Here is a 24954-nt window from a genome sequence, read left to right on the forward strand (position 1 = left end):
AGCATGACTTAGGCATTGCAATTTTATTTTTTAAGATTCATGTATAGTTTTAACTAAAGGACATCAGCCCCTTCAAGGTGACATTATGTGTTTCTGGGATTTATAACTTCACTCTCTTTCCTAGATGGACGTGACCTATAGTCACAATTTATTACTTGATTCTTCTATACCCCAGATCTTCATTATTGTCCCATGTTCTACATGTGTCTTGTCTTGTCTGGAGGTCTTTATATGTTAAGAGATCTGTCTGGAATACTTGAGTTCACGTATTCCTGGATGCCGAGATAGAAGCTTCCCGGGCACTCTGAGTCCTCTGATTCTTAGAAGGTTAAATGATTATGGAAACAGATATTGCAGCAGTGTCTTCTCTTGTTTCCTGTGGTGACCTTTAGGGTACATTGTTCGGGAGAACAACCATTCTCTACCTTTTGAAGTCAGCCGCTCTCATCTCGCTACCAAAAGAGAAACTCAACCTCATTGTCCTGATTAAGGTCAACACCAACAGCCTGTTAAAAACGCCGTTGCTCCTCTTGCTGGTACTGTTCCTTCTCCCCAGTTCTTCTAAGACAGAGCCTTCCAGAATGGGAGCATCTTAGAGGAAAGAAAGGGACACGGGGAGTACACGAGAGAGATAAAAAGGCTGTACGTGGTTCTTTCTCTCTCTCAGTCTCACTGGGAAAGAAACTTGGCCATGCGCTCCTTGGGTACACCAAAGTGACATGATTTGGATATCCAGATGGCAACTGAATATTTATATGACTAGTCTTGAGGATTTCCAGACCATGACACCTCCAAATCCCTCCAGCCTGCTGAGGAGAGAGGCCCAGAAGCTTCCAACGAGACAATGCATATGTGAATAGATCATGTCTTCTGGAAGGCAGGGAAGTCCCCTGGCCACTCCATTACAGTTTGTTTCACCAAGGCTGACCACCATGTCCCTCTCTTTGGGCAGACAGACTGGATGGATTCTACGGAGAAACCAGTAGCAGCAACAGTGGAGAAGTGCTTTCTGAGTCCCCCGTGGCGTCTCCATCCTGTCCTGCTCTAAGGAACAGGGCAGAGCTGGGGCAAGGTGCTGCCTGGCTGTTCTCAGCACAGCATCCTGTTATGATGATTGTGGTCAGCCCTGTGCTCTGCACCCAGGAGAGGTGGAGAGAGGACTGCTCTGGCAGGTGCTGCTCTTCTGGCCAATGAGGCGTGGCCTGTGTGGCCTATCAGAGATCAGGATGAAAGTGGTGGATGGGAGTCAGCCTCTTGCTCCTCCAGAGGTGATTTTGTGAGGATTTATGATTCTAGAGGTGGTTTTGTGAGGATTTATAAGATGAAAGTTGTGAGATACCAGTTAATGTGAAGGAACAGAGGAATTACTAGAATACAGAGACCACACTTCCGGATATGGACCAAAACCCTCCTCCAGGTTGTCACTTTTGATTGGTGGCTTTCCCATTGCTGATTGGGCAGGCTGACCCCCAGTCCTGACAGGGAAGGGGCTGCTTCCAATTCCCTGGCATTGCATGATTGCCTATTTTCCTTCAGTTATTCTTTTTATTGCACTTCCTTCCTTCCTGCGTCCTCATTTGCCAGCTCTGCCAGTTTGTTCATTGTGATGGTTTCAGCCTTATTTGGAAACGGGAAGCCTCATTTTACTATAATAGTCCCTTAATGATTTTCTAAATGAAACTTGCATACTTCATCTGCTCCCCCACCTTTCAGATATTAGACAAATATCTCTAAGAGGTTTCCTGTCTCCCGTCCCCACTCCTACGGAGGCCAGCAGTTTGCTCAGGCAGTCAGAGAGAGATGGGTGCACACGTGGGTATGTGCCGGCTTGTCCACGTGTTCGGGTGATGGGCACTTCTTATGGAGGGTGCCGGTTTCTGACGCATTTTCTTGCCTTGTTGGCTTCCAACTCTATAGCAAGACAAAGGAGGCTGGCATGAGACCAAACACAGAGTGAGTGACAGGAAGGCCCTGTCACCCCGATATTCCTGTGAGGAATCCACTTTTCTGTGAATGGGAGACTGTGGAGGAGGTTGGAGGAGCAAGTATCTGGCAGGTCTCCAAGGCCAGCTGTTCCTGAGTGCCATATGTCACGCGAGGAAGGATAGCATGGAGGCTCCTAGAGTGTGTCAGAGCAGTGCTCTTCAGCTACTGCAGCCCTCATGTCCCCTTCCCTCCTCTGTTGGGAGCAAACATTGGCTCCCTCCATGTCTGTTTTCTAAGCTCACCTCCTCCCCCTGTAGCTCTCTGGTCTCCACTCACTTGCACAACTCCTGCGGTCACCTCTGCTCCATTGGACTGTGTTAGGATTGGCTGCTCCTGCTCAGGGCTGATGTGTCCCTTGCCTGGATGTCTGCTGTGTCCTTGGTGTCTTTGGAACTCAGTCTTGAGCCCATCTCCTCTGGGAGGCTTCTAGGTTCTTGATTCCTACTCACTCTGGGTGTCAGGCTTGTGGTCTGGACCTGTCACCTCAGTAGGTGAGTAAGGACTACTTGCTATTATTTTGTGCATTGTCTTCATTCTTCAACTAAAGTTTTCTGAGGGCAGGTTTTTTTTTTTTTTTTTTTTTGCTTGTTTGTTTGGTTTTTGCTTTTTTTTTTTTTTGTAACTTTCACTATGCAAATAAATACCTAATTGATTCTCAGTCTGTCTAGGCTCACTCAAGAGAGGGGACCTGAGTATTCTTGCTTCCCAGTCTCATTGAGTTGGAGGCCAGCTCAGGATTCCAAAGGGAAAGAAGTCACGCGGCGAGGCTCCTCCCCTGCACATTCTTGCTGCCATCTGCATTCTGATGATTCGATGATGGCATGTTTAATGGCTAAAGGTAGCTGACACAAGCAACAGCTCTTTTGAGTTCTCTGCCATGGTCACTTGCATTCTGGGGAACCAGGCATCTGTGCATGGTGGTAGATAGGTATAGGAAGTTGGTCTGCTGTCTCTTCAGTCCCTTCTCAGGGAACAGAGGCATTCTGCAAAAAAAGTGGTAGCGATATTGTATTGGCATTTTGTTCTGGGAGGTTGACCTCACCACCATCTTAGGAAACGCCCTCATTTTCAATTTAGAATTTGGGCACCACTTTCTGTCTTTCTCTTTCCATATTCCCTACCCACACTGAGCCTCCCACTCATAGCCAGCTCCATTATTCTAAGAAGGGTTTTAGTGGCTGTTCAGTGTCTTTAGCACTGAGACCAAAGTCCTCAGCCTCTTCCTTAGGACCCCACATAACACAGCCCACTCTGCCACCTCTGCAAGTTTATCCCCAGCCACTTCTTCATGTGCCCACTTTGGATAAGCCACACCAGTATCCTGAATGCTTGTCCAGTGTGACTTGCTCATTCCTATATCAAGTCTTGACTCATGCGAAGCCTCCATCGTATGGTGTGCTCTGCCTCACCCAGGGCTTTTCCATTCGTAATACTCCCTACCATGGACCAACAGAGCCCTTCAGAGCATATGACAGGCCAGCTCAATTTTACCATGTCCTCAAGCCACCTCTGGCCACAGCACCCACTGTTTTTCTATTCTTCTTCTTCACGCCCACAGACCTTTGACATATTTGGATATTCACTGACATATCGGCACATCACCACATCCTCATTTCAGAATTTCTTCTCTGTCTCTTTTTCTAGTTCTGTCTCTTTGTTCAACTAGATTATGGACTGGCCAGAGAGTAAGGGCCTTGTCTTCAGCTCATGATCTCAATGCCATGCTACATTGTTTTAAATGCAATCTCTTTTATTTACCCTCTGAGGTAACAGTATTCTTATCCTACTTGACAGATGAGAAAACTGAGACTTAGAGAATCCCAGAATCTTAGAGCTAGTACATTGTGGACCTGGAATTGGAAAACAGGGTTGGTGTCAATGTCTGAGTTCTTCAGCTTTTTGCTCTCCTCATTGTACTGGGCTCTGCCACTTGGAAAATACATGACCATAGGCAAATGGTTTCCTACCTTGTGCTTCAGTTTTCTTCTCAGTGAAACAGAAATTAAAATAATACCTGCCTCATGGAGTTGTGCTGAGGACCAAATGGCAAGTGTACAGAATGAGCCCCTGACATGTAGTAGGTGCTCAAGTATGTTTTGTACAAACGTTCTTCTAATTCTTCCTTATCAGCACCATCTGAATATTGCTTTTTATATTACTGTCTCTTATTACCTCTTGTATCTCTGGATTTTTTTTCATGTGCTGGGGATTGAATCCAGGGTCTCGTACCTGCTAGATGAGCGTTCTCCCACAGAGCTACACCCTCAGCCCTCTGGCATCATCTTAGCACCTAAGATAACGTTATGCACATGGCTTGTGCTCGGGAGATGTTTAATGAATGAATGAAAAAGCCACGTGGACTCCTAGAGATGACTTGGTGACAAATGCTCAGTATGATGTTGTCTTTGTGGCAGATGCTGATTACGAGGTTGTTTTTGCCAGAGCAGGTTCCTGTTGGGTGAGGGCTGCGTGTGAGGCACGGTGTGGAGGGCTGGAGGCTGCAGTCCACAGCCCTCCTGTTGCCTACAAACTTTTCCCTTCCCACCCCCTTCCCCAGTAGCTCTCTGCCCTGCCAAGTCTGTGCACAAGCCTTGAAATGACAAAGTACCCTTTAGTTAATTGCACAACGGATTGCCTAGAGTTAAAAGTTCTGATTTATATGACTATAGCTCTAACTGCTCAATAACACAGGCCTGTAATCTACTTTCATTTCAAACAGAACGGTGATTTATAGGGCAGCATGCCGCTTTAGCTCAGAAATGAGGTGTTCAACATATGCTCTGTTGACATAAATTTGGAATTTATCGCTGTTGTCAAAACTGCCTGTTGGACAAAGGTGGGTATTAAGGCAATAAATGGCTCAGAATAGTTTTCTGTCACATTTCCTAACCATTGTATTCAGTCTATTTGAGGGAAAAATATATACTTAAAAGTAATCAAATGTCCAAAATCCATGCATCTTGTTTTGAATTGCGAGAAGGGACGATGCAGGGGGGATGGTGGGGCATGGGGACATGGGAGGGGACAGTTGAGGGGGGGGGTTGTGAAGGAGAAAGCTTTCCATGAAGTTATGGCCCATTTAAGAGAGATTCCACTTTGCTTCCTCTCCCCCATCCCCATTAGGAGGTGGGCTTTCCTTTCTCATTTACAAAAAGGGGAAAGAAAAATGAAAGCTCATTAAATAAAAATAGTAAGGGACATTTTTATGTGTGGGCTTAAAGCCAGCAGTGTCAGGGAGGAGTTAGTGAGTGGGGCTGTGAGGGAAGCAGAGCAAGATTTTGTTTATGGGGAAATAAAGCCACCGGCCAGGGTTGGTTTCTTTGCCGCTTGTGAGTGTAGGGTTGCTCCCTCCCTCTCTTCTCAAGCTCAGAGGCTCCTGTGGACCAAATGATGATTATCTGACTGATGGGGGTGAGGAGCTGTTGGGTATCACAAGTCATGCAGGTTCTTATTGATTTGTTACCCATAGCATAGCCAGGAGGTGCCCACGGCAATCCATCCATTCACAACACAATTCCTGAGCACCCACCAGTGCCCTTTGCCAGGCCTGAGGGTACAGGGATGAGTGAGGCAAAGTTCTGTCTTCAGTTGGCTGCCCATCTAGTGGAGGGGCAGGGAAGCAATCAGAAGAACCCCAGTACCATTGATGCAGCCATACACACATGCCGAGATGGGGGGCAGATGGAGGCTGAGCTTTGGGAATGGAGGCACTGGGGAAAGCTTCCTAGGGATGATATTGGCCCTTCTGCCTAGCAGAATGTTCCTTTGAGGGTATAATGTCCCCTGCAGGGAGAATACAAAAAACAAAACAAAACAGAAAAGATGCTTTAGTGATAAGCTTTTTTTCCCCCTTTTTAAAAATATAGTGTGTGATGCTGTGGTCACTGATTTTTGTCATTTGGGTTTTCTGTGTTGTATGTTTTAAAAAGCAGGGCCCCAGTCCCTATCCTTTTAAACACGCAGGGCACCAAGGCAGAAAGCACAGGGAGACGTAGTGAATGCAGTGAGTCAAGGTTAAGAATCTCTCTCCATCTTCTATTACAAGATAACAGAGCTCGCAGTATGTTGTTGGCTACTATGTGTCATGAGGGCAGATCCAGAGAGCCACTGTTTGGCCTTGACTGCTGTTGGGCCCCAAGGTTGTGGGCATCATGTGCTGCCTGTGTACCCTGCGGCCTCTCAAGTTAGGAGCCAGAGGAGCGAGCAAGCTGCCTGGTGTGTCTTTCTGTGAAAACGAGGCCCAGCGGGGAAGAGGATGCATATTTGTTGCTTTTATTTTATTTTTCCTTTTATCTCCATGCCCACACGCTTGGACCGTCTCAGCATTGATAAATGCACACGGGCCCCATTCTCTGGCCTGCGCGCGTGCCACACACACACACACACACACACACACACACACAGACACACACAGTCCTGCGCACACTGGGCATGGACACCAATTGTAAACCTCCTCTGTGTGGCTCACCCTCCCTTTGCCACCAACCCCTGTCCTTTTCACACAAAGCTCCCCGTTGGGAAAACTCATAATTTTTACACCACACAGTCTTGACTGGCCATTGCTGGAATTACTGTCTCTTTGAAGTGCTTTCTGCTGGGGCATTTACAGGCCGTTTTAATTACCTACAGCTTGCAAAGGCCCTTGCTCAGGCCCAGTCTTTGTTTGTTTGTTCTTTGCAAAGAGTCTGTGCAGAAAGGGATACCGCTGCCTTCTTTTGCCCAGAGAGAAAAGGGGGAAAAAGAAGTTCGGGGAGCCCTCCACAGAGCTGCTCCCTGCTGCCTGCTCCAGGACACCCTACTCGTTCAAGCAAGCTGTGGCAGAGAGGCCACACCTTGTTCTTGACTTGCCCATCTTAGCAGCTTCCAGCTCTGTGGGTCCCTTTCCCAGAGTTTACCAGCAATATTTTTGTTTGTGAATTTTTGAGATTCTTTCTTGTGTCTTGCTGTGGATCTGACTCAGGACCCTGTGCATGCTAGGCAACTGCTCTACCACTGAGCTGTACACCAGCCCTGTGCACATTTGTTTTAAGTGTTATTAAGTCTGTCTTCAAACTTTCTGGTAAAGACAGCAGGGCTATCAAATCCTGCTCTCCTCCCTGCTGCCCAAATCAAAGCCGGCTGCATTGGAGGGATCCCGCTCATATTTTTCAGCTTAATCTGTTTAAGGAGTGTGCATTATTAAATTATTGAGTCTGGATGTGGGGTGGAGGGTGAGGTGGAAATCACATATGTGAAAGTAGTTCCCACTTGGAGCAATCTGGTGTTTTTCTTTCTTCTTCTTCATTTTTTCATTCAATTCTGTCTCTAAAATGAACTCAATATAAATAGAATTCTTTGGGGTTTCTGTTAAACATGAGAGTGGCATGTCCTGTCTGCAGATGAAGAAGCTAGTTTACCAACAGAGCCTTTCTCTGGGGGATTTCATAGCAGAAGGAATCTTCATTCATTTATTCATTTAGTCTAAAAATGTATTGAGAAATTGGAAACCTCATGCATTCTGATGGGGATGTAAACTGCTTTGGAAAACAGTCTGGCAGTTCCTTAATAGGTTAAACATAGAGGTACCATATGACCCAGCAATTCAACTCCTAGGTATACACCAAAGAGAAGTGAAAACACATGTACAAAGACAAAACTTGCAAGCGAATGTTCGTGGCAGCATTATTCATAATAACCAAAAGGCTGAAACAACCGAACGTCCATCAACTGTTGAATGGATAAACAAAGTATGGTATATCCATCCAAAGGCATATTATCCACAATAAGAAAGAGTGAAGTACAGATGCAGTCTGCAATATGGGTGAAGCTTGAAAACATTATGCTACGTGAAAGAAGCCAGATCCAGAAGGGTGTGTATTGTATGATCGCCTTTATATAAAATATTGAAAATAGGCAAATCCATAGAGGAAATACATTAGTGATTGCCAGAGGCTGGGGGTTGAGGGGATTGAGGGGTGACTGCTAATGATACAGGATTCCTTTTTAAGGTGAGGAAAATATCCTGAAATTAGGTAGTGGTGATGGCCATACAGTTCTGCAAAGGACTAAAAACCTCTCAGTGGTATGCTTTGCAAGGCTAGGTTTAGTTTTTAGGTAGATAATAGCTCAATAAGATTGATTTTAGAAAAATGTACTGAATGCCTGCTCTGCCAGGTACCCTGCGAGACTCTGAGGTTACAGTGATGGCTTCTGCCTTCAAGTAGCTTACAGTCTAGAAGAGATGATAATAATAATATAATAATAATAATGCCAATACATAACTGTTGATACAGAACCTGCCCAGATGGACTGTGGGTGCAGCCTGACTTGCCTCCAGACTGGCATACAGGGGGTGCTTAACAGAGACAGTGTAGGCAGCAGGAGGTGGTGAGTGAGCATGAATTCCCTGTGGAAGGTTCTGAAGTTCCTGCAGATGCAGCCTGCCCATGAATGCTGGGTGATGTCGTTCCCCTTACTTTTCTCTTAGAGGACTCTCTGTTCTTCTGATTAGGTTGGGTAAAATCCCTTCTCAGTGAGGTATGGTGTGCAGGACTATGGTCTTTCTTCAGCTAGACAAATGTAAATGCAGATCCTCTCACCTGCTGACCTGGGAAAGTAAGTCACTTTCAAAAATGGGGTTGCCCTCTGTCTCAGCCATAGGGTGTGACCTTCCAGAGTCAGACGTGACATAAATGTACCGTCTTTGTTATTATACTACCTCAGTTGACTAGATTCATTTTTATTTATTCTAGAGAAAGGGGAAAAAAAGAACCCTTAAAAAAAAAGCAAATATCTCTTGGTCCTTTTCTTCATTAAAATGACAATAATTTTCACGATGAGATTTGGTGTCCGAGCAGGTAATCTGCCTGACTCCTCTCGTGTGTTCATAATTGATGTTGAGAGTGATGGCTCTTGAGCTCGGCATCCTCATAGAAAAGTAATTTAATTTTCAGTGTACTAAAGCAGAAAGAATGAGGCAATATACATTAAAAAGGTTTTCGGAATGGTTTAATTCCAAAGGAACGTCCTTCTTAGGCCTTTAATAAACCTCAGTTATTCTCAACAGTCTTGAGATGCTGTGGCCCGTCTGTAGGATTTGGAAGGTAGCATTCTGGCTTCCTGGCCACGGTGGAAACCTACAGAAATGAGCCTTGATAATCAGGAGGCAGACACATTTCCTTCACCTACCCAGGCAACACGAAGAGATAACAGAAAAGCCTGTCGCTTTCTGAGAGCCATTTTCTTCGAAGTTGGCTGTTTGTGCTGGTTAAAAGCCTTGTATGGGAGAGAGAAAAAAATACAATCCTCGCTCATCCATAACCATAATTTGATTCCCTTATAGGGCCTGGTAGGATCTGGAGAGAATATTTTGAATTTATTTTTATTTCCCTTAGGCTGACGTCATCAAGCATGCATCATGGTGCCCTGTTTTGGGTTTGGAAAAAGCTCAGAGAAGCTATAAATCTTGAGGCATTTTACTCTTTTTCCTCTTCCCTTTTCTGAAAGCACAACTTTTTTTTTTTTTTGAAAGAAAAAGAAAGAAAGAAACTACAAAAGTGTGTATTGATCCCTTCCCTTCAGATCTTAACTGCTCAGCCTGTAATACCTTGCTTACATCTGCCAGGGTTTTGTGCAGTTTTGCAACATCTCCTTAATCCAGTGAGCATAAATAGAACATTTCAATCATATTTGGCTACCAGGAACTTCGCAGATAAGCACGCTAAGACCTTGTTGAAAGAGACTGTATGAGATTGTGTGCGATAAGATCATCCCACAGCCCAGCGCCCAAATGAAAAACTTTTGTTCTTGGTGAAATTTGCTGATAAAGATATATCAAATAAATGACTTAGGAGAGAATTCAGTATTTTAAAACAAAGGACCAGTTATGTAATAGCCAGAAGCCCAGGCCTCCTGGTGCTCAGTGGCCATGAAGATCCTTCTCTGAGCAGTTGCCCTGTGGGGAGATTAACATGCCCCTTTGTCATTTCTGACATGGTTTTTAACACTCAGAGGCGCCTTATCGGGAGGTACTGTACTTGGTGTGGTTATGGCCACAGGGAACACCATTGTCCTTCCTCATGCTTTCAACCCTCAGGACTGCTTCTTCCACTCTTTGGTCAGCTCCAGATTGGCCTTGATCCCAGGTCAAGGAAGGGTGTGTGACTTCTCTTTTCAGACAGTGGAGATTGTTCTTCTACAGTGGTGTGTGTACGTGTGCATAAAGAGAGGGTGGGTTTTTCCCACCTCCACACTTGGCCCGTCAAATTCCCTTTCCTGTTGGACTGCTTCAGTCATTGAGTAAAATGCACTGACCCCCCTTGTATGTTCTGGGCTCAATGGTAAAGATGGAGAGGATGAGGAAGGAGATATAGTCTAGCTGGTGCAGACCCATCTGTCAATCCCAAAGACTGACAGCCTTACAATTTTGTGAAGCTGTTTGGAAATTACCTTAGAAATCAGCTAGTTCAGTGCTTGCATTGTTTCAAAGATGTAAGTGAAATCTAAACAGTCTAAGAGGTGGTTTGGTCAAGGTTATTTGATGATTACCAGAAGAGATGGAGTGGAAAACCAGGTCTCCTGCACCCAGCCCAGTACATATATACCATATATATGTGTGTGTGTACATGTGTATATATATATGTATGTGTAAATATATGTATACATGCACACGTGAGTGTGCATACACACCCACACCCACGGTCAACATACATACCTTTTACTCAGATGATTCTTAAGAAAGCATGGCTCTTTGATATTCTTTTCCCTTCCCTTTAAAATTCCAAAACAACCAATTGGCTACCAATTTCCTTAACTCTACAGGTCAGATCCCCAGGCCCCCAAAACCTGCAGCACAGAAGGTGTTAACTAGCACTCTGTTAGTTCTTGATTGTTTTTAAAAATCTGTTCTTTGAAATCCTTGGCTTTTATTGGTATATTTACTTTATGGCATACATAAAGAGCTGTATTAAAAAATAAATTGTGTTGTAAAAGCATTCGGTAATGTTTATTAATATTGACTAGTCAGGGAGCAACGAACTCTATTGCAAGAAGGATAATTTGTGGTAATACCAGCTAAGCATTTGCAGCTTGTCAAATGACTGTCTAATCTCAACATAAAAAAAAAAAAAAAGAGTGGGTTAAAGGGATAATTTCCCTTATGTCTGGAGAAAATGAAGTGACCCGTTTCCCAATCCAGTTTAGAACTGTCCCTTCTCTTTCTTCTCTGGATTGCCAGGCCCCTCACTGCTTCCAGGCAGGTATGGGCTGTATTTTAGTGGTCAGTTGTGCCTTTGTCTAGAGGTGGTTGGAGACTGCCACTCTGGCTGCTCTGGTGGCCTGCGTCTGTGCCAAGGGAGTTGAAGACAGAGATAAAGACAGGGATTTGGTCCTCAAGGAGCTTATAGTTCTGAGGAACTTATAAACAGTTTAGTCTTTAATCACATATCTAAGGAGAATGACCCTTCAAATGACTAACGAATGACCTGCCCCACCTGGAATATGACACTGTTGGTAGCAATAAGACACATTCTTTGGGAAGATCTATTGTCACCATTAGAAGGTAGGGAACATTCTGAGTGTCCCAGGTGCCCTGTGCATAGTATGCTGTGGTTTAGGATGCAGGCCTCTAGTAGAACCAGCTCTGTTCAGAGGGTTCCTTTCCCATAAAAAGGCAGCTAGAAAGTGTGGGAGTTTGGGCTGAATATAGAAAAACCCCTGCAATCTCCCTGGAATTTGTTTTTGGGAGGAAATCCTGATAGCTTCGTAGCTTTTCCTTCCTTCCTTCCTCTTAGCATTAGAGCACAGAAGGCTGTTGGCGATTTGACCTTTCTCTTGTGATTTTGAACTAAGGGTAAATGGACCCTGGAGGTATGGCTCTTTAACCTATGGGTCTAAGGAAGATGAGTAAACCCATCTTCTCTAACTAAGGCGGCTTTTCCCTGACTTAGTTCAGTTTCTACTTGGAAAGGTGAGCTTGGCCAGTGTGCAGTGTCATCACTGTGCAGAGGAGTTAGAGCTCTGGGAAGGGCCTTGCCTCATGCCATTCCATGTGTGGGGTAGGGGGGACACAGCATCTTAGGGGCCAGGGCCAGCTCCAGAGAGGATCAGGAAGGTTGCTTGGTGGCTGGGTTCTTATGGTAAGTAGATCTTGGAGAGGGGTTGCTTCTTGTGTGGGTAGTGGGCTTTTGAGAGAGCAGAGGGTCATTTAGACCTTGGTTGGATCTCATTCACAGAATCTCCTGCCTCCTCCTGTCTGTTGTGAGTACCTCTTAGAAGCACTGACTAGGTCACACTGATGGCCCTGGGATCAGAAGGCATAAGCTCTCAGCATTGGGAAGATTTCTGCCTCTGGAACAGCCTCAAATTAAGGATAGGGGAGTTGGAAGGCCCTTCTGGCATGCTCTGAGTAGGGGTTCAGGGGATAGATCAGGTAAGCTGAAATCATTATCCATGGTCCAACTACGGGGTTCCCTCCCGGTGACTTTCCCCAATTACAGGTCCCAGTTTCTATCACTGGCCTGTTCCACAAAATCCACAGGTCAGGCAGTTTCAGCTTTCCAGCAGGAGAGTGAAGGGTAGCTCTTAGGCTACTAGAACCGAGAATTCTTTCTCTAAACCTTCCCTGCCCGTTGGTCTGTTCCAGCTTTGCCATTTTTCTGTGGACAGAGAACTTGGGAAGAAATGTGGCATTGGAAGTGCTGTGACTTGAGCCCCCCCCCTTTCTCTGCCAGCTGGTACACTTGACCTTTTCCTCTTGGCACCTGGGGGTGCAGCGAGCCCTTCTCCTTGCTTTCTCTCCTTGATCATTGGCTGCGTGGCATGGAGGGGGACTGAGCTTCTCCTGTAGAGAGTGCTCTTAAGGCCAGCTGTCTCTGGAGACTGAAGGTAGGAAGAATGGAACTTGGTGTGTGTCTCTCCTTGCTGTCACTCATGTTTTTGCTGTCCTAGGTGGACTGGGGTGATTGAAGGCTTATCCTGAAGAATGAGAGGTTGTTCTAAGCTCAAGCTTCATGCTGATATGAAAGTCTTTGGCTTCTTTGTATGGATTTCAGGGGCCATAGGACAGAGTCTGGTTCTGGACTGGAGATCGCCCATGAAACTATTGTACTTGGATTTTTATTAGGATGAGCAGAGGAGTACCCTACCCTCTTATCTAGATGGATTTCTTTAGTGGTATTGAGCAATCCAGTTTAAACTAGGCCTTATGAATAAAAGGGAATATACACATGGCTTCTGCCATTGTGGAGTTTTAATCTAAAACAGACAGGATCTTTATGGATTTTCACACTTGTAATAGCACAGAAATGATTCAGATGATGAGCTTGTATCTTGCTATCTTGGTTTTACTAGTGAGAGTTGTATGGTTGACAAATGGTGGGAATAAATGGGTCCTTCTCTTATGTTACTTGTTAAAAGGTTCAGATTTGCTTATCTCTTAATTTCTCATATTGATTCTGCTTTCTTGAGAACATAGATAGAAACTTGTTAGGGGTTAATTTTTGTTGTTGTTGTTGTTGTCATTTTGGACCTAAGTGAATGTTATAGGCAGTGGGCAAGGTGTTGTCTGAGAGGGCTCACCACGAGGGGTAGAGGAGATCTGGAGCCCATTTCCCAAGAATAAATAGTGGGGACTTGAAGCATATGGGGGGAGATGGATCCTCCACTGCGTATGGGGATGGGGTCAAATGCTTGGGCTCTGCTAGAACCAAGTTACTTTCAAGGTGGTGGTCAGCCATGTGGCTTTTTTCTCAGAGAACAGAATATAGAAACGTCAACATCAACCAGAGAAGTACACAGCAAAGTGTAAAACTATCCCTAGATGTCCTTCCCTGTGCATAGTGGAGGTTGATGACTTCAGATGGTCCTAAGCAGTCATACCTTGTGAAAAGACAGGACTCAAGCGTATGATGAGGAGGAAGAGGGTGGACAGAATTTCTATTTTGATCTAAATGCCCCTGCATAGATAGTGTGGTGGTGGTGGTTTGGGGAGGTTGTGTTCTAAAGAGGGATGACCGTAAGTTCATACAAAGTTGTACTTTTGTTCTAGAAACCACTCAGAACTCTATATCCACATTGGCTCCTCTGTGGACTCTGTCATAAAGTCTGTTGGTCACCAGGCCCAGTGAATGCAATCAAGTCTTCTCTGCCATTTGCTTTTTGTTGTTGTTCTTTTTAGTATACATGACAGTAGAGTGCATCTGGACATATTGTACATCCATGGAGTATAACTGATTTTTCTTTGAATCAGGAGAAGCTTCCACTTCTCTACACTCTTCTTGGTATCTGAAAAATAAGTAAAGATGGGAGTAAACAGGCTAGGTTGAACTCCCAGGCAGGCTGAGAAGTTGTTTTCTTTTTGTCTTTTGGACTTTGTGTGCTTTGCCTGGATCTCCCTGCCAGTGGGTGAGACCTGTGAGCTTGTCCTAGGTAAGGACGACATGGATCCCACATTTGCCCATGGTAACCTGTGTGGGGCACTGTGTTAGTGACAGAGTTCCAGGGTAGTGTTCTCACCCTGAGGATTGGACAAGACAACATCTACGTCTCTGAAGGCTAGAAGTGCATGGTGGCAAAGATGTTCAGAGGAAAGGCTTGTGATGAGTTCTGGGAGCTTTTTTTCAGTGAAAAACAAATAACAAGTGAGTGAAAGAGGAAACCCTGGCCATCTGGATTAGAAAGTTTTTAAATGAATAGATTGCCAGGTTGGGTCCAGGTTGCTTGGGCTCTCTTAGCCTGACTGCCTGAGGGTCAGAGAACATCATAGTGGGCGGTGACAAGTGGAGCATGGCTCAGCAAGAATAATGGTGCCTGTGAGAGGGACTTCTTGGAAGCAAGGTAAAAGGATGTGGGTAAGACTTTTGAATAATAAAATTTGGTCTCCACCTGAAATTTTAGCTATCATCCACATCCATTTACAGGTGAGAAAAAGAGGAGTGATTATGATAGCACTACTTGTCCAAGGTCTTGAAACAAGCTATCTTGACTGAGTCAAGATGAGGATCTAGGTCTTCTAGCTGCTCACTGGGCATTCTTCCCTGTGCCCTGCTATCTCTATAAGGAAAGGGCAAAGGTGCTTCATCTTTCACACCAAGCCACTCCAGTTGGCCGCTGGAAGAAAAGACACTTGCAGCAATTTCCAAGGCAAATCCATTTGCATATAGGGAAAAGGCCAGAAGTATTACTGAAAGAGTGTTCATCAGGGTGAAGGACTTGATCTGGAGCTCTCAAGAAGAGACAGGAGAACTGGGGTTGTGGCTCAGTGATAGAGCGCTTGCCTAGCTAGCACATATGAGGCACTGGGTTTGATCCCTAGCACCACATAAAAAATACTAAATAAAGGTATTGTGTCCATTCACAACTAAAAAAGAAAAAAAAAAGTTTTTTTAAAAAAAGGAGCCCAAGAGGGGAGGTTAGCCTGGCTGGTGGTGGCTCCCCAAATGTTAATACTGGCCACTGTAGATTCCTTTTGGAAAGTAAATCCAAGTGGGTGTTGGTCCGTCTGTTCCTCTTGACAGCCACCCGTGAAAGGTGGGCACCTCTGGAAACTAACAAATTACCAATGAAGAGGATGAAAATAAACTGGAACTCGTAAGTTGTCATCCACTAGACGTCACCAGGACTGTGTGTGAGAAGTTCAGCTGAAGAGCCACTTACAAAGAGCCTTTGCCACCCTGTAGAACATCTCCTATAAAAACCAAACATCCATCAGGCCCAGACAAGAGGCAGGAATGCTACACTATCATGTGTGTATGTGCTCACACACATGCACCTGCACGCACGTACCTGGACACGTATTTAAAAGCTTCACCCCAACACTATTAGGACCAGTCCCAGTGCTGAATATTGTGAAATATATCTAGAGTTAAGAATGTTCAGTTCAAATGTTCTGTTATTTCTCAATTGGATGGATAAGCAGCGGCCAAGAATGAGATAATATAGGGCCGAGGGGTGTGTATGTGGGTGAATGTGTGTGTGTGTGTATGTGTGTGTGTGTGTGTGTGTGTGTGCACGCGGGTGCGCATGTGTGTGATTGAGAAATCATTTGTCTTTGGCAAGGGGATAAAGGGAAAATGAGCAAACAAAACAACGCGATTGAGAAAGAGTTCTGCGAAGAGAACTGTGTGTGATCACCCTCAGGAGACTGAACACATTGGATTGTGTGCTGTCCTCATGCCACAGCGGCCCATGGGCTGAGGCTCATCTAGACCTGTGAATTGGCTGGCCTGTGTTATCACCCAAGCAAAGACAGAGGCACTGGTGACAACAGGTCACAGGCCCAGCCTGCCATGCTTCCCCAATCCTAATTCCCACCGAAGGCCTTTCCTGACAGATCCCTTGCTCCATCATGAGCCAGCAATGGAGTCCAGAAGACCCAAGGAGCCCGATGGGCCAGCAAGCAGGGAACTGAGTCTGGGGAGTGGTTTTGGTACACTTTTGGGTTCTCATTTGAGGATTTGGAAGTTGGTAGTTCAGTTTCATTGTCATAATTTGGGCACTGCCTGCTTGAGTGCATGATATCCCTATCCTCATATGAAGTTTTATCTAACATCAGTATCAGCTGTCCAGACTTTTATTGTGGTCTTGACAGTTCAACGTTCTGATTGCAGTAGGCTGTTGGCTCCCAGGGACCCCCGCACTGTCCTACCACCCACAGATGCTACCTCTGGCTGCCACTGCCTGCCCTGTTCTGGAGGGGAAAGTGCAGGGAAGATGCACAAACAGGGGCAGGGGTGGAGACCAGAGCCCAGATCTGGCAGTGGCAGTAAGTGCCTGGAAACAGAGTATGGATGGGAGGAAGGTCAGCATTTTGGGGCCAGGCAGAAGCTCAGAGCCTCTCCCCAGACTCAGCTCCCTGCTTGCTGGCCCATCGGGTTCCTTGTATCTTCTGGACTCCATTGCTGCCTCATGATAGAGCAAGGGGTCTGTCAAGAAAGGCCCTAGGTGGGAAGTGGGATTAGGGAACTGTGGCAGGTTGGGCCTGTGACCAGTTGTCACCAGTGCCTCTGTCTTTGCATGGGTGATAACACAGGCCAACCACTTCACAGAATCATAATGGTGGCAAAATGTACTGCAAAATATGTGCAAAAGTACTTTGGAAAGCCCAAAATGACTACTGTTGGAACCCTTTTATCTGTTGGGGAAAGACACACAGAAGAAAGACACTTCTAAAGCTGGTCCTTAGGGGAAAAAATGTGTTCTAGGGGTCACCATAGTTCTGAGGACATCTGGGAGCCCTGACTGTCTGTAAAGACATTATTTCCTTTAGAAGCTTATTCAGGGCCTTAGCCTCCTCTGTGCCAGTCACTGTAGTGGGTTTAGGCAAAGGAGAGAGAAAGGCTACTGGTGCAGCCCTCCTGCTGTCTAGCAGTGGGGGCAGGGAGCCAGGTGCATGCAGGGTAACAGCTCAGTCTGAGGTAAGCAGAGGCCGGTGCGCTTCCATTTATGAGCCATGCTGGTTGAACAGTGAGCATGTCTGTCTGACTGTCCTGGGAACTACCTCCCTAACCCTCTGGAATCAGGTGTGATTTGTTCCCTTGGTCAATGTGACAGTGAACCAAGCCGCAGGAAGTACCCTATTCTTCCATCCTTGGCTGAGACTGGGAATGGGCGCATTATTGGCAGCAGGCCTTGGCCTGGGGTCGGGGTGGGGTTTTGGAGCTGGAAGATCCAAGGATGAGTCTCCATCAGTGCCATGCCCTCCACTTCCTTCTTCCTGTTCACCTGCCTGAGAGATGGCTTCAGAGCCCCCCAGGTAGGGGTGGGCCTGCCTTCTGTCCAGCCAGAGCAGCAGCAACCTGTCTTTTCCTTTCCCCTACAGGAAGCTGCACAGTGGGATGAAGACGTACGGGTGTGAGCTCTGCGGAAAGCGGTTCCTGGATAGTTTGCGACTGAGAATGCACTTACTGGCTCATTCAGGTAGGCAAGGATGCCTTAACAGCCCGTTTGGGCATAGGCAACTACCTCCTGCCCACCTTCACCTCCAACTCAGAGCCTTCTGTGGCTCAGGTGACCCTGATGCCAGGCAAGACCTTGGTCCACCTTGTCCCTTGGATCCTCCTTCCAGGTTCATGGAGCAGAAAAGCCACCTGACCGTGTGCACATTGGATGAGCCCATCCTCGTGCTTCCCTGGGGTTCCCAGGGCATCACTGGCACCCATGCCCTGTGTGATGTACCTTCCAAAGTAGACTGCAGTTTCATTAGCAAAACAGTTGTGGAATTAGGTTCTCGCTGTCTAATGAATCTGACTATTGGGTTCACATTATACAGGAGCCTTTAATTAAATAGATATAGAAAGGTTGGAACACAAAGCTAGTTATAGCATGCTGTCTTTTGCAAGTTAATTTTATCCAATTCTAGTGGGGTCGGCTGTGTGGCTGCTGGTAATTTTGCTGGTGTTTGGGCAAAGCTGCTCTGCCCCATGAGGCGTAGAAGGAGAGAAGCTGCTGGTATTCCTCGTGCCTGGGTGTTCTAGAGGAGGGAAGGATCCTGCAGGTTTGACACTGAGGCTTCTGGGTTCGGGGACACTGGCCTTTAGTTGTAGAGGCTTCACCCCTGCCCTGCCCTGAGCATACTCTTCCCTGTAGTAGTAACCTTGGCTTTCAGACTTGGGGTCACTTTTTAGGGGAGCTGATTGGGCTATCTTATTTGGTCTTGCTCTTCCCACATATTGATCTCTGTCAAATTCTTCCTCATCTTTCTCCATATTGCCTGAAGCAACTGACTTCCCAGGCAGTTTAGTGTTTGTGAAATAAGTATGAGTTTTGGGCTTGAGCAGATGAAGGTTCAAATCCTGTTTATGACAGGTGCTAACTGTGTGACCGTGGCCAGATTTATCTTGTGAAATCCAGCTTTGTATCTGTCAAGTGCAGGTGTTGCTAACTCACATTTTTTTTTTTTTTGAGGATTAGATGACAGAAAGTATGTTAAAGGCATCCGTAGCAAGAACCCAGTATGCAATTTGTATTTAATTGCTATCAATGGCTTCTGTGTGCACCTTCCTCCCCTTTCCTACCTCTGAAGCTATCACCTAACTCCAGAAGCTTCCTGCCTGGCTGGCAGGCTGCGTGTTGTTTTTCCTGTGGCCCTCTAAGCATACAGTTGTATAAGCGCTCTTTGGTAGCTCTGCTTCAGCTCACCATGTGACTCTGCCCTGTGTAGGATGTGACCTCTCTCCCTGGCCCTCATGGTCCTTCCTAAAGTGCCTCCCGTTCTTGCCTCCCATTCTTCTCTCTTTCAGACACAGAGATTTAGCATCCCAGGTAGCTCTCTATGTCATATGTCCATTCTGTCCCCATGTCTGTCCCCTTCCTCCTCACTCCATTTTTTCTTCTTTTTTGGGTGGGGGGAGCAGCGGGGGTAACTAAGGATTGAACTCAGCGGCACTCGACCACTGAGTCACATTCCCAGCCCTATTTTGTATTTTTTATTTAGAAACAGAGTCTCACTAAGTTGCTTTGCACCTTGCTGTTGCTGAGGCTGGCTTTGAACTCGAAATTCTCCTATCTCAGCCTCCCGAGCCGCTGGGATTACAGGCATGCACCACTGCACCCGGCACTTTTCTTCTCTTTTAATGATGTACACCTTCAGCTTCCCTTCAGCTTGTGCATTGTTTAGGGTTCAGTGCATGGTTTCATAAACTGTCTGCCAACAAGGTTGGCCATCTCCCCCTGACCCTGAGAGCCAAATGTGGGTTTTCTGTTTCTTTTGCTCCCTGCCCCAGACACCTGTATGGCACTGGACACTTTAAGGCACAGTATGCATTTTCACCTATTGTTAAAACCCACTTGCCTTCTCTGAAATTCCACCGCAGTCTGCACCCTTTCTTGCTGCTCTTCCCTTGAGTTCAGTACCCTAGACACACTCACCTTCTTGTTGGGTTACTTCACATGTTCCTTGCTTTCTGAGTCCTGTGTCTTCATTGTCCCCATTCTGTCTGCCATCTTCTCAGATTTTCCAAGGTTCCTTTCATGATGCCATCCCCAGCCATCCCCCATTTCTAACCAGAAGCAATTTCGCCTTATTCGGAGCGCCCATATTTCTTCATCTGGAGCTGTCTTTGTGTACAATCTTTCTTCTTTGTGTTACAGTTAATCATGGACTTGCCTTATCTCCCCTCTGTGGGGACAGGGTGATGTGGTGGAAGGAATTGGGGAACCCACCTCCTGACAATATGATCTTGGGTTCGTGAGAGTGTGAGTTGGACTCTCCAACCCTGAGCCTCATTGTGAAATAAGAATATTTAATCCTAATTTTCCTTTTTTAGGAAGTAGGGCTCGGGTGTCATCCTTAGCACTAAGCCTGGAATATTGCAGGATTTCCCTTCCTCTCTCTCCTTAATGGATTGTAATCTTCTTGGGCCCAGGATCAGTCCCCATCATGTCTAGTGCAGTGCCCAGCACATTATTGGAATCAAAAAATACCTGTTGAAAGAGTGAGTGCAACCTGGGAGACCAATGAGCAACTCAAGGAGACTCCCATCTCCTGCCTGGTTTCGTCTACACAGGAACTCTTCATGGCTGAGAGGCCAGGAGACCCTGGCCCATATTTCAACCCTCTTTAAGGCAGCAGAGTCCATGTGAATTAGCTGCTGTCTGCTCTGAATCCCATGTTCACAGTGCCAGTGGGTGCCATAGTGGCTGATTTCATATTCTCCTGTGTGTTTGGTGCCCCCAGTTTACACAAGATAGTGACTTGGCACTATCCACTCCCCCCCCCCCCAGGACTGACAGGTCCCTGGGGAAGTGCACTCTAGTCCTCCTGAGATAGCACTTCCAAGGCCCCCATCTGGATGTGCCAGAGGCTTTGGAAGTTGAATCCTGCTTTCCTGTTTGCCTTTCTGTGCCTGCCTCATTGGTCAAATGATGTGTCCCTCTGAGAGTCACTTGCCAGTGCCCTTGAAAGGAGGATTTGGTGATGGAGCAGGTATGATGAGTCATCCTCGTGTTTAAATTCACCCCTGCACATAGCTCAGGGCCTATAGAACCTGAGATTTCTAGTCTTTTCTTCCTGTGGCCATGCATGCTCTCTCTGTGTTGGAATGTCTTAAAAATCAGAGAGCACAGAGGGTTAGTGAGGCTAGACCCCTTCCTGAATTGGTTGCCCCTGTTGAACAGTGACCACCCCTGGGAGAGGGGACCTGTGGAGACCTGGACTTGTTGGGTAGTGCCAGGTTTTCTCAAAGATTCCACTAGTGATTTTATACATTCTGATCCCAGCGCTCAGATGCCTAACAACAGAACTCCTATTATTTTAGAAGACATGTTTACTGAGAGGACATGAGATTTCCTTTCTCCCCTGTCTTGAAGGCTCCACGCAGCGAGGAGCTGACAGTGAGTGACCCTCAGGATCTGTAGCACAGACCCATTTTATAGAAGATGATCGAGGCTTGGAGCAGCAGTGCAGAACCTGGAAGAACCAGCCTAAGGGACTGTTTTGTTACAAAGAGCATGCTGTAGGGGAGTGAGCCTGGGATCTGAGTAGGGGTCTTGGTGGCTGCCCCTGCCCAGGCACACCCCAGCCCTGCGCTTTTGCTTCAGAGTGCTTAGCAGAACCCAGCCACACAGGCTCCCTTCCCTGCTCGCGGGCTGTGTTGGCTGCCCCACCCCCTCTTGGCTAGAGCTGCCTGTGTTTGTTATTGTAGTCCTGGCGCTGGGCCAGGCCTGGCTGCGAGCCAGACTTGTGGGTACAGTATGTACAGTGAGTGCCGAGCCAAGGTTGTCATCATACGCGATTAATTTTTTTTTTTTCTAATCTGGTAGGGGTGGGGTGAAGGAGGAGGCAAGAGTTTCTCCGATGCTGGAGAAGAGGCCACGCTGAATTCCGCCGGGATGTTATTTATGAAAGGAGAAAAACGGCTTCGGCTTGCCTTTCCTCCGCATCTTTCCCCCCTTTCTCTCCTTGTCTTCCTCCTCCGTTTCCCTATCAGATGAAATCAGCCTGTAGGAGATCGACAAGGCGAGGTCTTATTTCCAGTGACTGGAATACTAAATTTACACTCCTAAATCAGTTTTCATTGTGTTGAAATTGACAATTTGTTTAATTAGAAGTTTGCCCTGTAGGAGGCCCTTCTGAGAGGCACTGCTTTCTTTTTTTCTCTCTTACTTCTTCTTCTTCCTTTTTAAGACTTTAAATGGTAGTAGTGAATGTTCAGTGTAATTGAAGTTTTCATTTCGATTTGAATACGTTAACTAATCAAGTGTTTATGAGATATACCTGATGATAACCATAAGTTGAAACTGAACCAACAGTAAACTAACTCAATAGCTAATGGGATGACCTGTCCAGGCTCTGCATTCTCAGAGGTGGTTTGGGGGGTCGGAAGGTTTGAGTATTGGGAAAGAGGCTGGTGGTGGGAAGAGAGGCAGCTTTCCTCTGCCGCATGCCAGAGCTGGCCCTGTGGCCGGGTGAAGCTTGGGTGTAGGACTGTGGCAGTGAGCAGAAGAATGTCCCCCACCCTACCCATCTGTGTCCCAGGATGACTCCAAAGCCTCCTTCTCCACCCTTTGCTGCCTCTCCCCTTGTGGGGCTGGGTCCCACCTCTTTGCCTCTCCTGTTGTAACAGAAGTGATTCCTAGCTCTGGAATGTCCCTGTAGAGACCACAGACCCAGGTAGTGGCTCCAGTTGGTTCTGAGGTTGGCCAGTGGCAGGCTTCCCATCAGGTAGTATTTCTCACGGTTTGGCTGAACACACCAGAGGGTTGCAAGAGCACGCCTAGAACTGTGCCTGTTTGGGACTCGGCTGCTTCCTGCCAGGGGTTTGGGTGTGGAGGTGGCCTGGTCCTGTTCTGGGAGTGCCATTCATTTTTGGAGCCAGTGGGTGTTTAGGAAGCACCAACTCTATGTCTGACTGTATTCAGCTCTAATGGAAGAATACCATTGCACCCCTGCCCTCGGGGGCCTAAGTCCAGTAGGAGAGATCGGATGGACTACAGAACGTGTGTACAAGTGCCAAGAAAGAGGTGTAGGAGAAATTCAGAGGGTGGAAGAACTTAAATAGAAGGCGAGTGCAGCTTTCTGGAGGGACTTGGTGGAGGAGCCCGACCACCTGTGGGGATGGGCAGGGCCACTGCGGGTGCAGAGACTGGACAAAGACAGATCAGGGTTAGAAAGGAGGGACAAGATGACAGAACACTCAGAATGGCAAAATGGGTCCTACTTTTCTTTAAAGCACTGAAAGATTGAGAAGGGAGTGACACTTCTCCCCCCCGCCCCTCTCCTAGAAGGGACTGCTGGCCTTTTTGAGTTTGACTGGGCTAGGCTATCAGATGTGTGAGACCCCAGGAGAAAGTGAAGACGGGCAGTCCATGCTGGTGTGTGGCCACAGTGTTAGGAGGCCTGTCCTCCTGCACTGGCCAGGTCCACGCAGCCCATCTCGAGGGACAGACCCCTCAACTAGTTCCTTGCTGCCTTTTCCCTTCCTTGGGCACCGTGAGTCGTGCCAGTTGACAAATCTCCCCTGAGCCCAGGCTCCTCCCCAGAGGGGCCACAGGGAAAGTATGTGGGCTTTGGATGATAGACTTTCTGACCCCAGTGGGAGCATGGGGTGACCAGCCCTTATCATCTGAGACCTGGACCAGCCAACGGGGAAAAGTGCTGAGAGGTCAGGACCAGAAACCAGATTGGCTTTCCTATGCTTTTCCCTGCTGCAATCAGGTGGAAGGAAAAAAAAAAAAAAAAGATGGTAAAGATCTGTGCTGTGGGTTGACCTGGTTTCCCCCCCTGACTCTTGTTTTGGGGTTTAGCTTTGGGTTCAGAGTTCTCCTTAAAGACAGAGAGGCGGGGAAAGCAAGTAGGATGGTGAATCCCCTGTGACTGTGAGGGATTGGAAAGGCAAGTTGGGTCCCAACCCTGGCTTCTCTGGACCTGGTTCCTGTCGCCTTGCAGCTTCTTCCTCCCTGTCACTTCTCTTTCTGGACTAGGTACTGCTCAGAGCAAGAGGCTTGGGGGTGCCAGGCACACACAAACCCTTAACCAGTCCATTTGCTCCATCTCTTTCCAATGGATGTCAACTTCCCCTTCTTCTGGTTAGCTTTCAGATCAGGGTAAAACCAGGAGATTCCCAAAGAGGAACTCTCCTCGGCCCTTTAGAGATGGGCACCACTGAGTGGTTGAGCTAAGAAGGTAGAGAAGATTCGATGCAGGTGGCTCAGGGGCTGGGCTGCTGGCCCTCTGGTCTGCATGGGCCACGGGGGTTGCAGAGAGGAAAGGGTGAAGGGAGCTACTTTCCCCCCGGCTCGCTCTTGAACACACTTCTCTCTCTCCCTACTCTGAATTTGGCCTGCTTCCCGAACTTTTTCCCAGAGTGGTGTCGTCACTGGCCTGCCGGCAGGTCTGGATGTTCTGCCAGCATTCCAGAGAGTTTATGATCGCTTGCAGATGCGCCTCCAAGAACACACTGTACCCAAAGCAGAAATTAATGCAGGCTTGACTGCGGTCCAAGCCCCTACACGGGAGAGAGGAGAAAGAAAACAAAAACTGTTTAATGCTGTTTATAAATTATACACTGGCTGATGAAAAATACATTTCTTGCCTGCCCCCTTCTAGCCTCCCCCTTCCTCACTGCCCCCTCCCCGCCTCCCCGCCCCTTCTAGCTTTCTGCCTCAAGAGCCTCAACTGAGAGCAGAAGAATATGGTTTTGCTTTTTAGCTCCTGTTTTGGCTGAGATCCGAAATCCTGCTGCTGATTCACAGCCAGAGTATTTTTCCCCTTTACCTGATGAAATATACTGATTTTCCAACCCAGATGGGGTGTGTTTGATTTTGTTGTCTGGATGGTTTTTTTTTTTTTTTTTTTGCCAGGGATTTTGTTTACAGCGAGTGTCAGTTTCCATGGTGGTGCAGCATGCGATGCTGGCCGCGGGGCAGATACATCCCCCAAACTGTCCACCCTGGTGCCACTAGGTGGGAGTGCCCGGGTGCCTCGGCCCTCAGGACTTCACATCAGTCCACCCGAACTGAGAAAGTTTGGAAAGTTCCTTGCAGGTCATTGTT

At 46.9% G+C, this 24954-nt stretch overlaps 1 protein-coding gene across 3 annotated transcripts in view; it reads left to right on the forward strand.

The window, feature by feature from the left end:
* Zbtb16 (zinc finger and BTB domain containing 16) overlaps nt 1-24954 on the forward strand; it is a 180198-nt gene that overhangs the window by 69398 nt on the left and 85846 nt on the right. For all 3 annotated transcript variants that reach the window (XM_026392553.2, XM_026392557.2, XM_026392556.2), the window contains exon 3: nt 17783-17880. In XM_026392553.2, the coding sequence (XP_026248338.1) occupies nt 17783-17880 (98 nt within the window). The remainder of the gene's footprint in view (nt 1-17782; nt 17881-24954) is intronic.

This window comes from Urocitellus parryii, chromosome 4 (assembly GCF_045843805.1).
Source record: "Urocitellus parryii isolate mUroPar1 chromosome 4, mUroPar1.hap1, whole genome shotgun sequence".
In the NCBI taxonomy this organism is placed as follows: domain Eukaryota; kingdom Metazoa; phylum Chordata; class Mammalia; order Rodentia; family Sciuridae; genus Urocitellus; species Urocitellus parryii.